Source organism: Condylostylus longicornis, unplaced genomic scaffold, assembly GCF_029603195.1.
Source record: "Condylostylus longicornis isolate FDR11 unplaced genomic scaffold, ASM2960319v2 ptg000049l, whole genome shotgun sequence".
NCBI lineage: Eukaryota > Metazoa > Arthropoda > Insecta > Diptera > Dolichopodidae > Condylostylus > Condylostylus longicornis.
This window is the reverse complement of record NW_026578018.1, coordinates 2,280,010-2,293,863: the sequence shown is the minus strand read 5'-3', so window position 1 is coordinate 2,293,863 and position 13,854 is coordinate 2,280,010. Positions and strand designations below refer to the sequence as shown.

Below are 13,854 nucleotides of genomic sequence, written 5' to 3'. Positions count from 1 at the left end.
GAAAAAAATATAAAATACCACGTAACTTCTTCTTTCTGCAGTTTTCTTTCTTCGAATTAAATGCATAATTATGTACAAGTTTCGCACCGTATTGTGTTCTCTCCAAAAGATTGTTTTTTTATTATAATAAATTTTTCATTAGTTTTGTCAAAATTAAAATTTGTTTGAAATGAAAAATATTTTGTGAGAAGTATTTCGTTTTCAAAATATTTCATCTGATGAATATGTCAGAAACAAAATACAAAAAACAAATTACACTACTGTCAATGTTATGTAATTTAGTTTTCAATAACTCGACAGCCTTTTTCATCTTTTGATTTGTTAATAAATGGTGGTAATCAGGAGCCGCCATACGAACACAGTAGAAAATACAGGCGAATGTAACATAAAACCAAGGACATATTCATATATTTTTCTGTTTAACATAATCTTGTTCCGTTTTATTTTTTTATATTGCTTCATTTTCTTTGAATTTTTCAAAATCGTGTGAAACTTTTTTTCGAGAATCGAAAAAATAATTATGAGTTGATAAATTACAAGTTGTTAGACGGAAAGTTTTTGGTATTTTATAAAATTGGGGAACTAAACCCAAAAGATATTTACAACTATTCACAAAATGTAATTGCAAATACTTGTAATTTAGTGTAAACGGGCACAATAATTGAAAATTCTCTGCTGAAAAATATTTTTAAAATATGGCAATACCGTGTACATAGTACAATATTTTTATTTCACTGCATATCGACTATCGAATTTATTATCATAGGGTTAATTTGCGAAAACTAATTTTAGTTTACGAATCTTTTACGAATAGGTCCTGTTTTAATCTTAATATGTAAACAAATTTACATTTTACAATACTAATTTGATAGGAATGGAACAAATAAAAATTGAATTTAAAAAGGAGTTTGGGCAAAAATGTGGTGAATTATTCATATGTTCTGGATTATTGAATTATCGGTGCCTGTTTTGTGAAAGTCTAAACACAGAACAAGCAAGCTTTCAAAACCATTTAATCAAAAACCATGGACTTATTTTTGATGAATGTATAAACAACGCTTCAAATCAAAGTTGTAGTGATGAAAACTTGGAAATAAAACCTTTTGAATTAATACATGATATAAGTGATGGTATTACAAACTTATCTTCATTAAATGTAAAACAAAGTGCAGAGAATGAAAAAAATTTGGAAGATTCACCTTCAGAAGAGTGTGAGTCTTTATATTCTGAAATTTCAAATAATTTGAGCAAAACAGAAGAAACTCTACCAAAAAATCCAATAATTGAAGAGGAAAGTATTGATACCGAAATTTCTGAAAAACCAATTCAAAAATGTCGTGTTAAACCATTAAGGCAACTTCCCTGTCCACATTGCGATCGAGTATATCAGAGGCCAAAATTATTAAAAGCTCATATTGAAACTCATTCACCTGGATATTTAACTTGCAAAATTTGCAATAAAACTTTAGCAACTAAACAAAATTTGGATACACATATGAAAATACACAGCGAACAATATCAAAGATGTCCAATGTGCCCAGCCAAATTTTCTAGGAAAGGCAATTTAAGTCAACACATAAAAAGGCATTCCAAAATTAAATCATATGCTTGTAAATATGAGAACTGTAATTATAAAGCTTTGTATCCAGCTAATTTACGTAACCATGAAAAATGTCATACTAACTTAAGAAAAGAAATATGTGAAATATGCGGACAAACATTCAAAGAAAAAGGTCACCTTAAAGAACATCAAAAAAGACATAATAATCAACGTGATTTTCAATGTAACAAATGTGATAAGAGATTCTATGATAAAAAAAGCCTTGCTGAACATGAAAATATTCATACTGGTGTTAAGAATTTTGTGTGCCAAGTATGTTCAGTTCGCTTTTCTACTAATAGAAATTTACGAGCTCATATGAAAAAGCATTCAGGAGTGAAATCTTATATTTGCAAGTATTGCGGGGATGCATTTTATTTATATAGTGAGAGGCAATATCATATTAAATCTCGGCATGGAAAACCTAAGTAACGTCATATCCAAACTTTAAAATACTATTATGCATATAGATCGATTTTCATGGAATAAATTTTTTTTTATTAAAAAAGGAAAAAATACAGTTCACATTTTTATTTATTGGAAAATGGAATGTTCTTTATCATAATATAACAATATGTAAATTATTATTAATAACATATAGGTACTTATTTAATTTTATATTATTTCTTTATTTTCTAAAAAGTAAATAGGTATTCAAAATTAGGTCACGGGCTCAGACAAACTGCACTTATTGAATTTGTTTTAATTTCTATACATAAATTGGGATCATATTATTTTTTATTACCTCTTGTTCTAACATATTTGGTAACATTTGTTGTAATGCTTCTAACTTAAAATTAAAGTTTTTAAAAAAAGCTATTCTTGTTAATTTCAAAACTGAATTAATACGATTTTTGGGGTTTAAATTTAATAAACGTTTAAGTAAATCTTTTGCTTCTGATGACAGACAATCAAACTCATATGGAAAAAAATTTAAATCAACATTGTACTTCATTTCACTTTGATCAGTTCCTATTTTTATTATAGATTCGCTATTCAATATTGTTCGTATATCTGGATACTCATTTAAGAGCATTCTACATGTAATTACGCCTAGTGACCACCAATCTGCAGCGTGGTCATAATACTCTTCACGTAAAATTTCAGGAGCCATATATTGAAAAGTTCCACAAATTGTTTTTGTTCTGTTTCCAATCTTCAGCCATTTACTAAGTCCAAAATCTATTAGCTTTATATGATAATTTTCAGAGAGTAAAATGTTTTCCGGTTTTAGATCACGATATATTATACCAGCATTATGTAGAAAATCTAAAGCTAGCGATATTTCAGCTACATATAATCTAATTAATTCGAATGAAAAATTACATATCTTATTAAAAAGTTCTCCTTTTGGCACATATTCCGAAAGTATAAATACATTATGACGATTTTGCCAACAAGCTATAAAGGTTGCTATAAAAGGATGGTGACTACATACCTTATGAATATCAACTTCTGTCTTAATTTGTTCAACACAATTTTCTTGAATTATAAGGGATTTTTTTAATATTTTTAAAGCATATTCTTGATTACATTCGTCTAAAACTTTAATTACAGTACCAAAAGCTCCTTTTGCAATTAAAGTCTGTTTAGTGAATTTTTGCTCCTCAGATGATAATTTAAAATGCGTTATAAAAATAGTTATATGTGATGGCCTAGGCCATCGTGTTTTTGAACATCTAACAGATGACACTGAAAAATTTGTCCGATTACTTTGAAATGATCGATTGGAAAAAAAACTAGTTGATTTTGAACCATACGCAAAAAATTCAATTTCTCGTTCTTCACAACTCGACTTTGCAATTTTAACCCTTGATAATTTTTCAGGCTTTTCAAAAGCATTTCCCATCAATTTTTAAAATAACATTTATTTATGTACAATTACTACTTGGTTAGATACTTCAAAATATATTTACATGTTATTATTTTTGACAATGCTTAAAATGTTATTTATATTAAATTATCTAAGTGCCAGGCTACCAGCCGTCACAATTAAGTTCGATTGCTCCGATCATCGTGTCATAAACAAACAAAATATATAAAATTTCCTTTATATTTGTTTTCTAATTGTAATTGTGCCACGTCCGGTGACATGATAAATAGTTGCGTCTAAAGGTACAGTACAAACGTTTTGCCGTTATATTATAGCCATTCAAGCAGTGTCACCTGAAAATTGGGCTCTTTATAAAGGAAAAAGCATGACTGTAATCAAAACTGTCAAATATCGTAAAATATAGTAAATAGTAAATGTGGAAAAATAATAGTAATGAAGTGTTCATTTCTTTTGAATTAAAACTTAATCCAAAAAACTAAATTTGAACTCCATTTAATAACAAAATTATATTTATTTTCAGGATTTGACTTTTTAATAAAACTTACATGGATGTTGAGACAAAAATTGTCTTTTTGGGATAAAAAAAAATTAAACCAGACAGGAAACTTAAAAAAACTTTTAAAAACTTTTTTATAGACCTTATAACAGACAGACCTAAAATGAATGCACTTATGTAGAAGGATAAATATATACATACAACAATAAAGAGCCTACTTCCAAATGAAAAATGTAATCTTTATTTCAAATTGTTTATGTATGCATTTGAAAAAAAAATTGTTTTTAACTTAAAGTTAGCTGGAATTATTAAAATTTTTTTATTACAAAATTGTTTTGACAAGTCACTTAAAAATTTGATACCAGTTTTTTCTCAGTTATCAGTTTTTCTCTTGACATAAAAAAAATTATCTCAGTCAGTGGTGGTTTTACTTAAGTGAAGTGAAGTTCTGAACAGATGTCGCTGACAGCTGAGCTGTGATAAGAGTATATAATATATTTGATGCATTTTAAAAAAAAAAGCACGAATTTGTGGAGTTTTTTTGTAAATTAATTTTGTAATATTATTATGAGATAAAGCTATTTGAACGTTTGCTCTAAAAAATGCACAAAAACTAAATTTCAGGAATCTAGACAAAAATTTTAGAAAAAATAATTTTATTTGAGATTAATCATGTTAGAAAATGCTCTTTCTAACTTTTGTCTAAACAAGTATAAAATAAATATTTGTCGTTGATGAATTGTCATACTTCCTCAGTGTCCATTATCGAGGGCTATCTTTGCCAGTCGTGATACAGATTATAACTTAATATAAGAAGCAGCAGATCAAAGGTAATTGCAGTAGAATGAAGTAATTTTTGCTTTCGGCAAAGAGTCTAACCTGCATATGTATGTACATTTTTACTTATGTATGTATATCACCAAATATTTGTCTTGTATCTTTGTAGGAGTCTACTAAGTTATTTTGTAATTCTGAAAAATTATATGGGCTAGAAACAACCCATTTTGTTTAAAACCATGTCTTGTAGAAAGTGGTTTAATACAGTAGAAGAATTTATAAGCCACCATAAAAGTCATATATCAAGTGATAATTCAGATAAACAACAAAGCAGTGAAGAGGAAACTTTTCACTTTCCCAAATCCAATGAAAAAAATTTAAGAAAAAAGCAATTTGTGAGTGAAGAAGACAAAAAAATTAAAAAACTCTTTATTTGTAAGGTATGCAACAGAACCTTTCAACGGCCAACCAAATTTGCAGCTCACGAAAAAGCTCATTTAAATAAGGACTTAAATTGCAAAGAATGCGGGAAGATTTTGCTTTCTGAAAAAAGTTTAAATCATCATGTAGCATGGCATTTTCGCGAAAAATTTTTTTGTACAATTTGTCCTAAAAAATTTTCTCAAAAAAATCATCTAGTAGATCATCTTAGAAGACATGCCGATGATAAAGTAATCCGATGATATGACCAATATAAATTATAAAAAAATGTTAATCTTGCATGTACCGAATTAATATTGTGCTCTTATTTTTACTCTTTATAGCCGTTTAAGTGTGACGTATGTAACTGTCGTTTTTTACATAGAAGCCATCTAAAGCATCATAAACAATCACATTCCAGCGAAATAAATTGTATTTGTGAAGGTTAAAAAGAAATAAAAACCATATATATATATAATTTATATTATTTCTTTACATGATTTACTTTGCAGAGTGTGGTCAGCAATTTAAAACATTTTATAATTATAAAGAGCACATGAAGAGACATAAAGGCCTTCGAGATTTTGGTTGTGAAAAATGTAGTAAGTTACATATTTTGCTTAAAACCAAATGTAACATTCATTGTATATTTTGCTCATATTTTTAGATAAAACATTTTATTCAAAACGAGCTTTAAAAGATCATACAATAACACACACGGGAGTAAAGAAATTTGAATGCACAACATGTAATTTAAAATTTGCGAGAAAAACATCATTAAACGTCCATTTAAAAACCCATTCATAGCAAAAAATTTTGTAACGAAACAATAAAATTAAAATGCAATAATTAAAATTTTATATTTAATAATGGAATTTTAAATTAGGTTTTAGTTGAAATTGATTGAACGCCATGCTTTTTCTTCATATGATAAGAGATATCGTTGTATAAAGCAAAAGATTCACCACAAATTTTGCATTTGTAATTTCTAATGCCAGAATGTTTTTTCATATGGCAACGTAAACTTTTCTTTCTAAGAAAATACACGGAACAAATATTGCATACAAAATTTTTTACACCGATATGTCCAACTTCATGGTCTTTCAATGCCTTTTTATCAAAAAATTTTTTCTCACAGTGTGAACATTTAAAATCTCTTTGATTAGTATGTCTTTTAATATGTTCCTTTAATGCTGTAATATTTCTAAAAGAGCGCCCACAGAATTCACAAACCTAAAAAAAATAAAAGTATTAGCTTAATCTTATAAGCGTATATTTTAAACATGATTACTAGTGGTTTCTCTCCAGTATGTGTTAGTTCATGTGCTCTTAAAGCTGAACTAGTTACAAAACGGAAATCACAATTTTCATATTCACAAGCATATCGCCTTTCATTAGGATTTTGATGGCGCAACATATGTTGCGTTAAACTACCCCTTCTTGGAAACTTAGCATCACACACATTGCAACTAAATCCGTCTCCTGTATGTATTCGCATATGCGATTTTAAATTAACTTTTGTTTTTAAGACTTTTCCACAATCGGGACAAGTTAAAAAACCTGGAGTATGAATTTCCATATGAGCCTTTAGTTTTTTTGGTCTTTGATATATTCGTCCACAAATTTCGCAAGGAAATTCCTTTTGTTTCTCTTTTTTAGTAACTTTTTTTCTCCCACGGTTAACTTGCTCAGTCTCTTCAGATAATACATTTTCTTCAACTTTACCTATATCAGTTTTAATATCGTCTTTTTCACTTTTCAATTCTGTTAAAACCTCCTGGTCATTCTCGGATTTTTCACATTGAGAAACACGAAACGACTCAAATTGAAATTGAATCTTAATTGAACTTTATTTATAAAGAAATTCTTTAAAAATAAACCTACTTCAGTTCCGCTTGAAATATCTGAACCATTATTTGAATAAATTTCCTCTTTACTTTCTTCTTCTGGACAAACTAATTCTTCATTTGCTTTCAAAACTTCTTGAAACTCATCCTTTTTTTCACACTCTAAATCCAATAGAGTTGAAGAAAATGAGGACTTCAATTCATCAGCAGAAGAGTTTTGCAAAATATGGGATGATTTTGATAATAAATCAACATCGAATTTGATATCACTTAGTTTATGCTTTTGGGTATAGTGTGTTTGAAACTCGTCTATGTCAGAAATATTCTTGTTGCAAAACAAGCAGTTATAAGTAAAAACATCATCAATACAATATATATCACCACATTTTATTCCAGGAGAGCAAAACATTATACACGAAACGGAAATTGCTTCGATTGGTTCAATTGCTCTTAAATTAGTTTATTTTATAATTTGTATTTCGAACATATAAGTCAAATTTTTTCCTTAAAGATGTTTGTAAACAAGTTCATTGAACTTCAAACATTGTATCGGTCGTTTTCGAGAATCGAAAAGAAACTTCAAAAACATATGTGATACGGTGATATACCAGGCAAGTATGTCATTCTCTGAGTTTACACCGCATAATATAACTTTGCAGTAAATTTGTACATGGATATTAAAGCGTTATACCTATTCGAAATTTAATATTTTTCGTTCATTATTTAATTTTTTAAGGCACGTTTGTCTTAGACACAAATTAAATTAAGTTTTGATCAATTATAGATCGGTGGTAAAGGTTATTAATTGCATTTATGCTTTTTCTCACGTTTTAGTTTTCTTCTCCATACTTGAAAATCAACTTGAGCGAAAAACCCATACAAAGCTTTAGGCAAGATTTACAAATCAAGCAAAATTTGACAACTAAATTAGTTTAAGTTTTCTGTTACTTTAATTGTTTTTTATGACATATTTGACATATGGAATTTATGTATGTATATGAATGTATACATATGTAACAAATATTCTGTAAATGGGTAAAATTAAAAAAAATTGAAATCAGTACAATTTAGTTTGATTGGGTATCAAAATTTGATTGGTTTTGCCGATGTCTCAAAAACAAAATTAATTTTCAAATTCAATAAATTTATATAATACTCGGCAATAAAAAAGAGCAATAGAAAAACGATTTTTTAAGACGTTTTAAAAAAAAACTAGCTTCAATGCTTTGCTTTTTCCATTTTTCTCAGTTATTTGCCATTTCACAATTAATGTTATATAAATTTTTTGCCAGTAACTTGCCTGTGTAAACGGACTGCAAGATAGAAGAAAAATTCCAAGTGTACATACAAGTTTTTTTTGCAAAAACGGAAACCCGTAGTTTTTATTTAATTCAACGTCAATAAAAACTAAAACTGTTGATAACGCAAGTTTAATAATTACTGAAAGAGTTTATTGACAAATAATTTTGAAATATTTGGAAAAACTTTTCTTACTTTTAAAATTTTATTCCTATTGTCTATATGAATTTATTATTGAAGTCTTAAATGGATAATCGCTTTTATGATGAAGTTCTTATTAAAGCGGAGATTGAAAATATTTCTGAACCAATTGTATATTTTGAAAATTTAATACCTGCCAAATGTGGCATAATATTTATTTGTTCGAATTCAACTTTTTATATAAATTGCATAGTCGAAAACTGTACATTAAACAAAAACTTTTACGAAGTTAATTCTTTTATTGAGCATATCGGAACTAATCATCAACATTTAATTTTTAGTGAAATATCAAATAAAACCGAACCATTTGAATCTGCGGAAGCGATACAAAAAGTCAATGCAGAGAATGACAAGCTTTTGAAAAAGATAGATGAAAACAATGCAATTGGAAATGTGAAAATTTTATTGGACAAGAATCCCTTACAAGAAGATATTCAAAAAACAAGTGAAGACAATTTAACAGATCTCACGTGTAAAATATGCGGGAAATTATTCCTAAAATCTAGCTATTTAAAAAGACATTTGAAAAGACTTTGTAATGTTGAAAAAGTTAGATGTCTTGAATGCAATAGAACTTTCAAAAATGATTCCTACTTGCGTTTTCACATGGTTGTTCATAAAAAGGACAAACCTACAAAGGTTAAGAATATAGATACTCTTATTGAAAGTGCAACAATTATCAAGCAGGAATTAAATGAAACTGCAAATATATGTGAAGTTGCAGGAGAAAATAGTATGGAAAATTCTACGGATAATTATTCCAATAATGCAAATGAAGAAAATTTTATAAAACTTGATCTAGAAAGTATATTTCCATCACAAGACAAATCTACGCCAGGGAAAAATACAAAATTAACTAGGACGTGCCACATATGTAACAAAACTTTCCAATCTCGAAAATACCTTAGAAGACATATTAAATTACACAATAATATAAAGCCAATTAAAATTATACCATGCCCAAAATGCAATAAATTATTTAAATATGATCATCATCTAAGATTTCATATGGTTGTACATGATGTTGAGCATAAATGTACCGATTGTGATAAAGTTTTTAAAGACCAGACCGGATTGCAAAGACATGTGGTTTCTCATTTAGGGGAAAAGCCCTTTAAATGTGAACAATGTAATTCAAAATTTTCAATTAATAGAGATTTGCAACGGCATATAAGAAATATTCACGAAAAAAGAATATACGAATGTTGTGAATGTAGGCAAAATTTCATTAATAAGAAGCAACTTCAATCTCATAAACTGGAAGAACATGGAATTTACATGTAAGTTTCTTAAAAAGTTTTTTATCAAATAATATAATAAATAATAAACGCTTTTTAGGACTAATAATTTAAATGAAAATCTTGATTTAGTGAAAGAACCAAAAATTTATAAATGTATTATGTGTAATAAAATATTTAAAACAAATCGATTACTTAAAAGGCACATAGGAACGCATAACAAAAAATCAGAAGAACCAATTCCATGTCCTAGATGCAACAAATCTTTTAAATATGAGCATCACTTAAAAATGCATGTTGTAACTCATGACAAAATACATAAATGTTCGGAATGTGGAAAAATTTATGCTAATAGAAGAGCTTTAGTAAATCATATAGCTTGTCATGGAAGCGAAAAGCATCTTAAATGTGAGCTTTGCGAAACTTGGTGTTTTACGAAAATTCAATTAAAGCGACATATTTCTGATGTTCACTGCGAAAAAAAATATGAATGTGAACATTGTGGGAAAAAATTTAGGAAAAAGCATACTCTTATTGGACATATTAGAACCCATACTAAAGAAAAGTAAGTTTAAATATGGTCAATATGTTGCAAAAAATTGAATTATTATTTTTATTTTAGACCATTTATATGCGAAATTTGTGGAATGGGTTTTTTCACACCATTTTTGCTAAATAATCACATTAAGCGTCATAATAATCAGAGGGATTTCAAATGTACATTTGAAGGTTGTGATAAAACGTTTTTTAACAGAGGCGCTCTAGTTGATCATGAAGTTACTCATACAAAACTTAAACCTTTCTTTTGTACTGTAGAAGGATGCCATTCTAGGTTCACTTTGCGCAGCGGTTTAGTTAAGCATAAAAAATTACACAGTAATATAAAAAACTATATTTGTAAGATATGTGGAAAAGCTTACGCTCAGAGCCCAGGTTTATATGCTCATATGAAGACTCATGGTCAACCGTTACCAACTGCTTAGATTTGTGCTAATATTCTGTCAAAACAAAATAAATACCTACATATGCAATGAAGTTTTAAACAGTTTTAGTTTAAAAAATTTTATTAAAATTACCTTGTTCTATTTAATTTATATAGTTTTATTATAGTCTTTAACTATAAGAAAACGAAATATAACTATAAAATCTCATTTGAATTTTTACTAAACTCAAAAATTTACCAAGACTAAAGCCATATTCCTTAGATATTTTGCAACTTCATTATGTATAAAAATTTATCGGATTTTTCTTTTTGATAGAAAACTAGTTTAATCTTTGTAAATTGCACAATTAATCATATATATTATATGAACATATATTATCAAAAAACAATTATATATTTTCCTGAATTTATTATTACATTTTATGTTTCTCTTGATGCTCTTTCTAACGAATCTTCCCAAAAAAATTTTTTTCTGTAATTCAAATTTAATTTGCTAATATCTCAGGGCAAATGCTTTGTTATCATGAGGCATTTGTAACACAAAATGAACAAGAAAAATGCTTTTTGCATGTATTTTCATATTATTCTTAAGTTTTACTAATACTAAAATTTCTATCAGAGCATAAGATTAACTAGAATTTAATTTGATGCTATTGTTCTACTATAGTTAATTTAATTCTCATCTTAAGAACACTACAAAAATTTCAGTAGAAAATATTTTCAGACAGCATTGTTTGATGAAACAATTTTTACGACTCAACTTTTGAGGTAAAATTTGAAAATTTCTATTTTATACACAAATGAGCTGAGTATCACATTATCTCGAAAATATCAATAATACAACCCGAATAAAGAATATAAAGATCGAGGAATCGAAATATTGGAATAGAAAATAATTAAGATATTGATCATTGTGGTAAATAGGTATACATAAATTACATTCAAAGGCAGGCGGACTTTTTGAAAGATATTTTAATTACGTAATGTAATTAAAAATTACATCATTGTTTTGATAACTCATGTTAATTTTTTAAGAAATCATTTTTATGCTGATTCCTTAAAAATGTATGTGTTACAAATGTAGAAAAGCTTGTTCATATAAAAAAAATTGGGGAAGGATTCAGTAAAATGTAACATATGTACATAATAGATATGTGGCTCATTTCATAAAAAAGTTTTTTCGTAACATTATTTATTATAAATTGAATAATATCTACATTTATATATTTTTTAAGCTAACTTACAATACTGGAATATTTATGTTCTTATCTTCTGCAATATTGTGAGATTTCATATGTGCATATAATCCAGGACTTTGAGCGTAAGATTTTCCACATATCTTACACTGATATTTTTTAATACCAGAATGCAAATTTTTATGTTTTCTTAATGCAGGACCGCTATTAAACCTGGCATTACAAATATCACAACCGTATGGTTTTTCATCTGTGTGAGTTACTTTGTGATCCCTAAGATATGTATGGTTAAAAAACTTTTTGCCGCAAATATCACATTCGAAACGTCTATCGTTATTATGTCTTTTGATGTGATTTTGTAATAAACTATTTGTTTGAAATGCTGTTCCACATTGTTCACAAATAAATGGCTTTTCTCCTGTGTGAATTCTTTCATGAATTTCAAGACAAGATCCTGGCCTAAATAATTTTTTACAATACTTACATGGAACTGTAAGAATTTTTAAAAATCATAGTAAATATTTTCATAAAATAGTTTAACGTTTACCTTTTGGTGTCAAGTGTGTTTTTCTAATGTGACCTGATAAACTTGTTTTTGAATAAAATGCTGCCGAACATCGATTACATTTAAAATCCTTGGTACCAGTATGGGTTTTCATATGAGACTCAAGGTAAAATTTTGAGCCAAAACTTTTATCACATAATAAACAAGGAATTTTCTCTTTATGTGCACGTTCCCTGTGATTTCGATAAAGTCGTTTTTGTTCCTTAGAAAATTTTTCATGACATATTTTGCATTCATATGTTTTATTATCCTTTTTCATATGAACATTTAAATGACGACGCAAAGTTGATGGTTTTTTAAATGTTCTATTACACTTTTCACAATGTCTTGGTAACAATCCTAATAAGAGAGCAAGATTAAACTACATTAATTTAAGAAAAATTGTACGTAAAGTAAAAATAAAATCTGTAAATTTACCCTTTTTTTTAACATTCTCTTCCAATTCGACATCATCAGTCATTTTAATTATATCTTTATTTTCTTCTAAGGTCTCCATAAATGATTCATCGCTATCACTATCTTCAGCATCGCATGGATCAACTTTATATTCTGAATCACTCTCGTCATAAGATTTATTTGATGGCGGATCATCAAAGCATTTGTTTTCAGCATTTATATTATTAGCATTATCGTTATAAAAATGTTCAATTTCTGTTTTAAGGTTTTCATTGGTTTGTTTATTTAAATGCGTATTAGTAACATGATCTAAAAAGGTCTCAAAGTTATTGAACCTATGTGGACATACATTACAGTCAATCCACCACGAAAAAGGGCCACCATCCTGCTTTTCAATAATAAATACTTCTCCATAGCTTAAAGCGAAAGGCGAAGATCCCTCTTCTGCTAATACCTCTAGGTTTTCAGTATCAGGGTCGAAATTTGTTATCTCTTCTTTTATTTTAAAATTACTGCTTCTCAAATTTAAAGGATTGTTTTCCAAAACTTTTTGTTCATCCATTCTAAGCTGTTTATATTTAATTTTATTGTTTTCTCAATTGATATAAAATTGTTGACAACTGACGGCTGCTGATTAGTAACCCCGTGGTCACACAAGATTTTACTTATTTTGTTTTCTTCGTGTCAAAAAGCTCTTGGTTTTTCAACATTTTGTGCAACAAAATAATCAAAGTAACTCTTCAAAAGTCTCTACATCATTTACTTTTTTCATTCATGTTGTGTTGTTGTCTTTTTCTAAATTAGCAGGAACAATTGCCCAGTACTATTATATTATTTGAAAAAATTGCAAATGCTGCATTTGAAAACTATATGATATTATTTGTTAATTATTTTTATAGCAATATATTATTTTATATTCAAACAAAAAATAAATACATATGTATTATATTCGCAAATATTTTTATTGTTATATTAAAACTTCGTACGCATCTCGTAACACGCGCATAAGGTTTATTAAAATTGCTAATTTTTGTGTTCATAC

General features: G+C 27.7%; 4 protein-coding genes across 4 annotated transcripts; 2 read left to right on the top strand and 2 right to left on the bottom strand.

Moving 5' to 3' along the window:
- Nucleotides 1-808: 808 nt before the first annotated feature.
- On the top strand, nucleotides 809-2,045 carry LOC129611406 (zinc finger protein OZF-like). The gene has a single exon (XM_055524549.1). It carries the CDS (start codon nucleotides 875-877, stop codon nucleotides 2,030-2,032), a length of 1,158 nt encoding a protein of 385 aa, XP_055380524.1. The 5' UTR covers nucleotides 809-874; the 3' UTR covers nucleotides 2,033-2,045.
- A 260-nt stretch (nucleotides 2,046-2,305) lies between these two features.
- On the bottom strand, nucleotides 2,306-3,522 carry LOC129611407 (serine/threonine-protein kinase S6KL). The gene has a single exon (XM_055524550.1). It carries the CDS (start codon nucleotides 3,447-3,449, stop codon nucleotides 2,310-2,312), a length of 1,140 nt encoding a protein of 379 aa, XP_055380525.1. The 5' UTR covers nucleotides 3,450-3,522; the 3' UTR covers nucleotides 2,306-2,309.
- A 1,357-nt stretch (nucleotides 3,523-4,879) lies between these two features.
- On the top strand, nucleotides 4,880-6,009 carry LOC129611408 (gastrula zinc finger protein XlCGF62.1-like). Its single transcript, XM_055524551.1, has 4 exons — nucleotides 4,880-5,378; nucleotides 5,472-5,571; nucleotides 5,640-5,729; nucleotides 5,795-6,009. Exons 1-4 carry the CDS (start codon nucleotides 4,947-4,949, stop codon nucleotides 5,932-5,934), a joined length of 762 nt encoding a protein of 253 aa, XP_055380526.1. The 5' UTR covers nucleotides 4,880-4,946; the 3' UTR covers nucleotides 5,935-6,009.
- LOC129611458 (zinc finger protein 845-like) lies at nucleotides 5,966-13,392 on the bottom strand. The gene is made up of 6 exons (XM_055524636.1): nucleotides 12,834-13,392; nucleotides 12,399-12,755; nucleotides 11,900-12,341; nucleotides 7,012-7,423; nucleotides 6,419-6,946; nucleotides 5,966-6,360 (listed from the first exon to the last, which is right to left on the bottom strand). The coding sequence occupies exons 1-6, from the start codon at nucleotides 13,372-13,374 to the stop codon at nucleotides 6,010-6,012; spliced, it is 2,631 nt and encodes an 876-aa protein (XP_055380611.1). The 5' UTR covers nucleotides 13,375-13,392; the 3' UTR covers nucleotides 5,966-6,009.
- Between the last annotated feature and the right edge of the window lie 462 nt (nucleotides 13,393-13,854).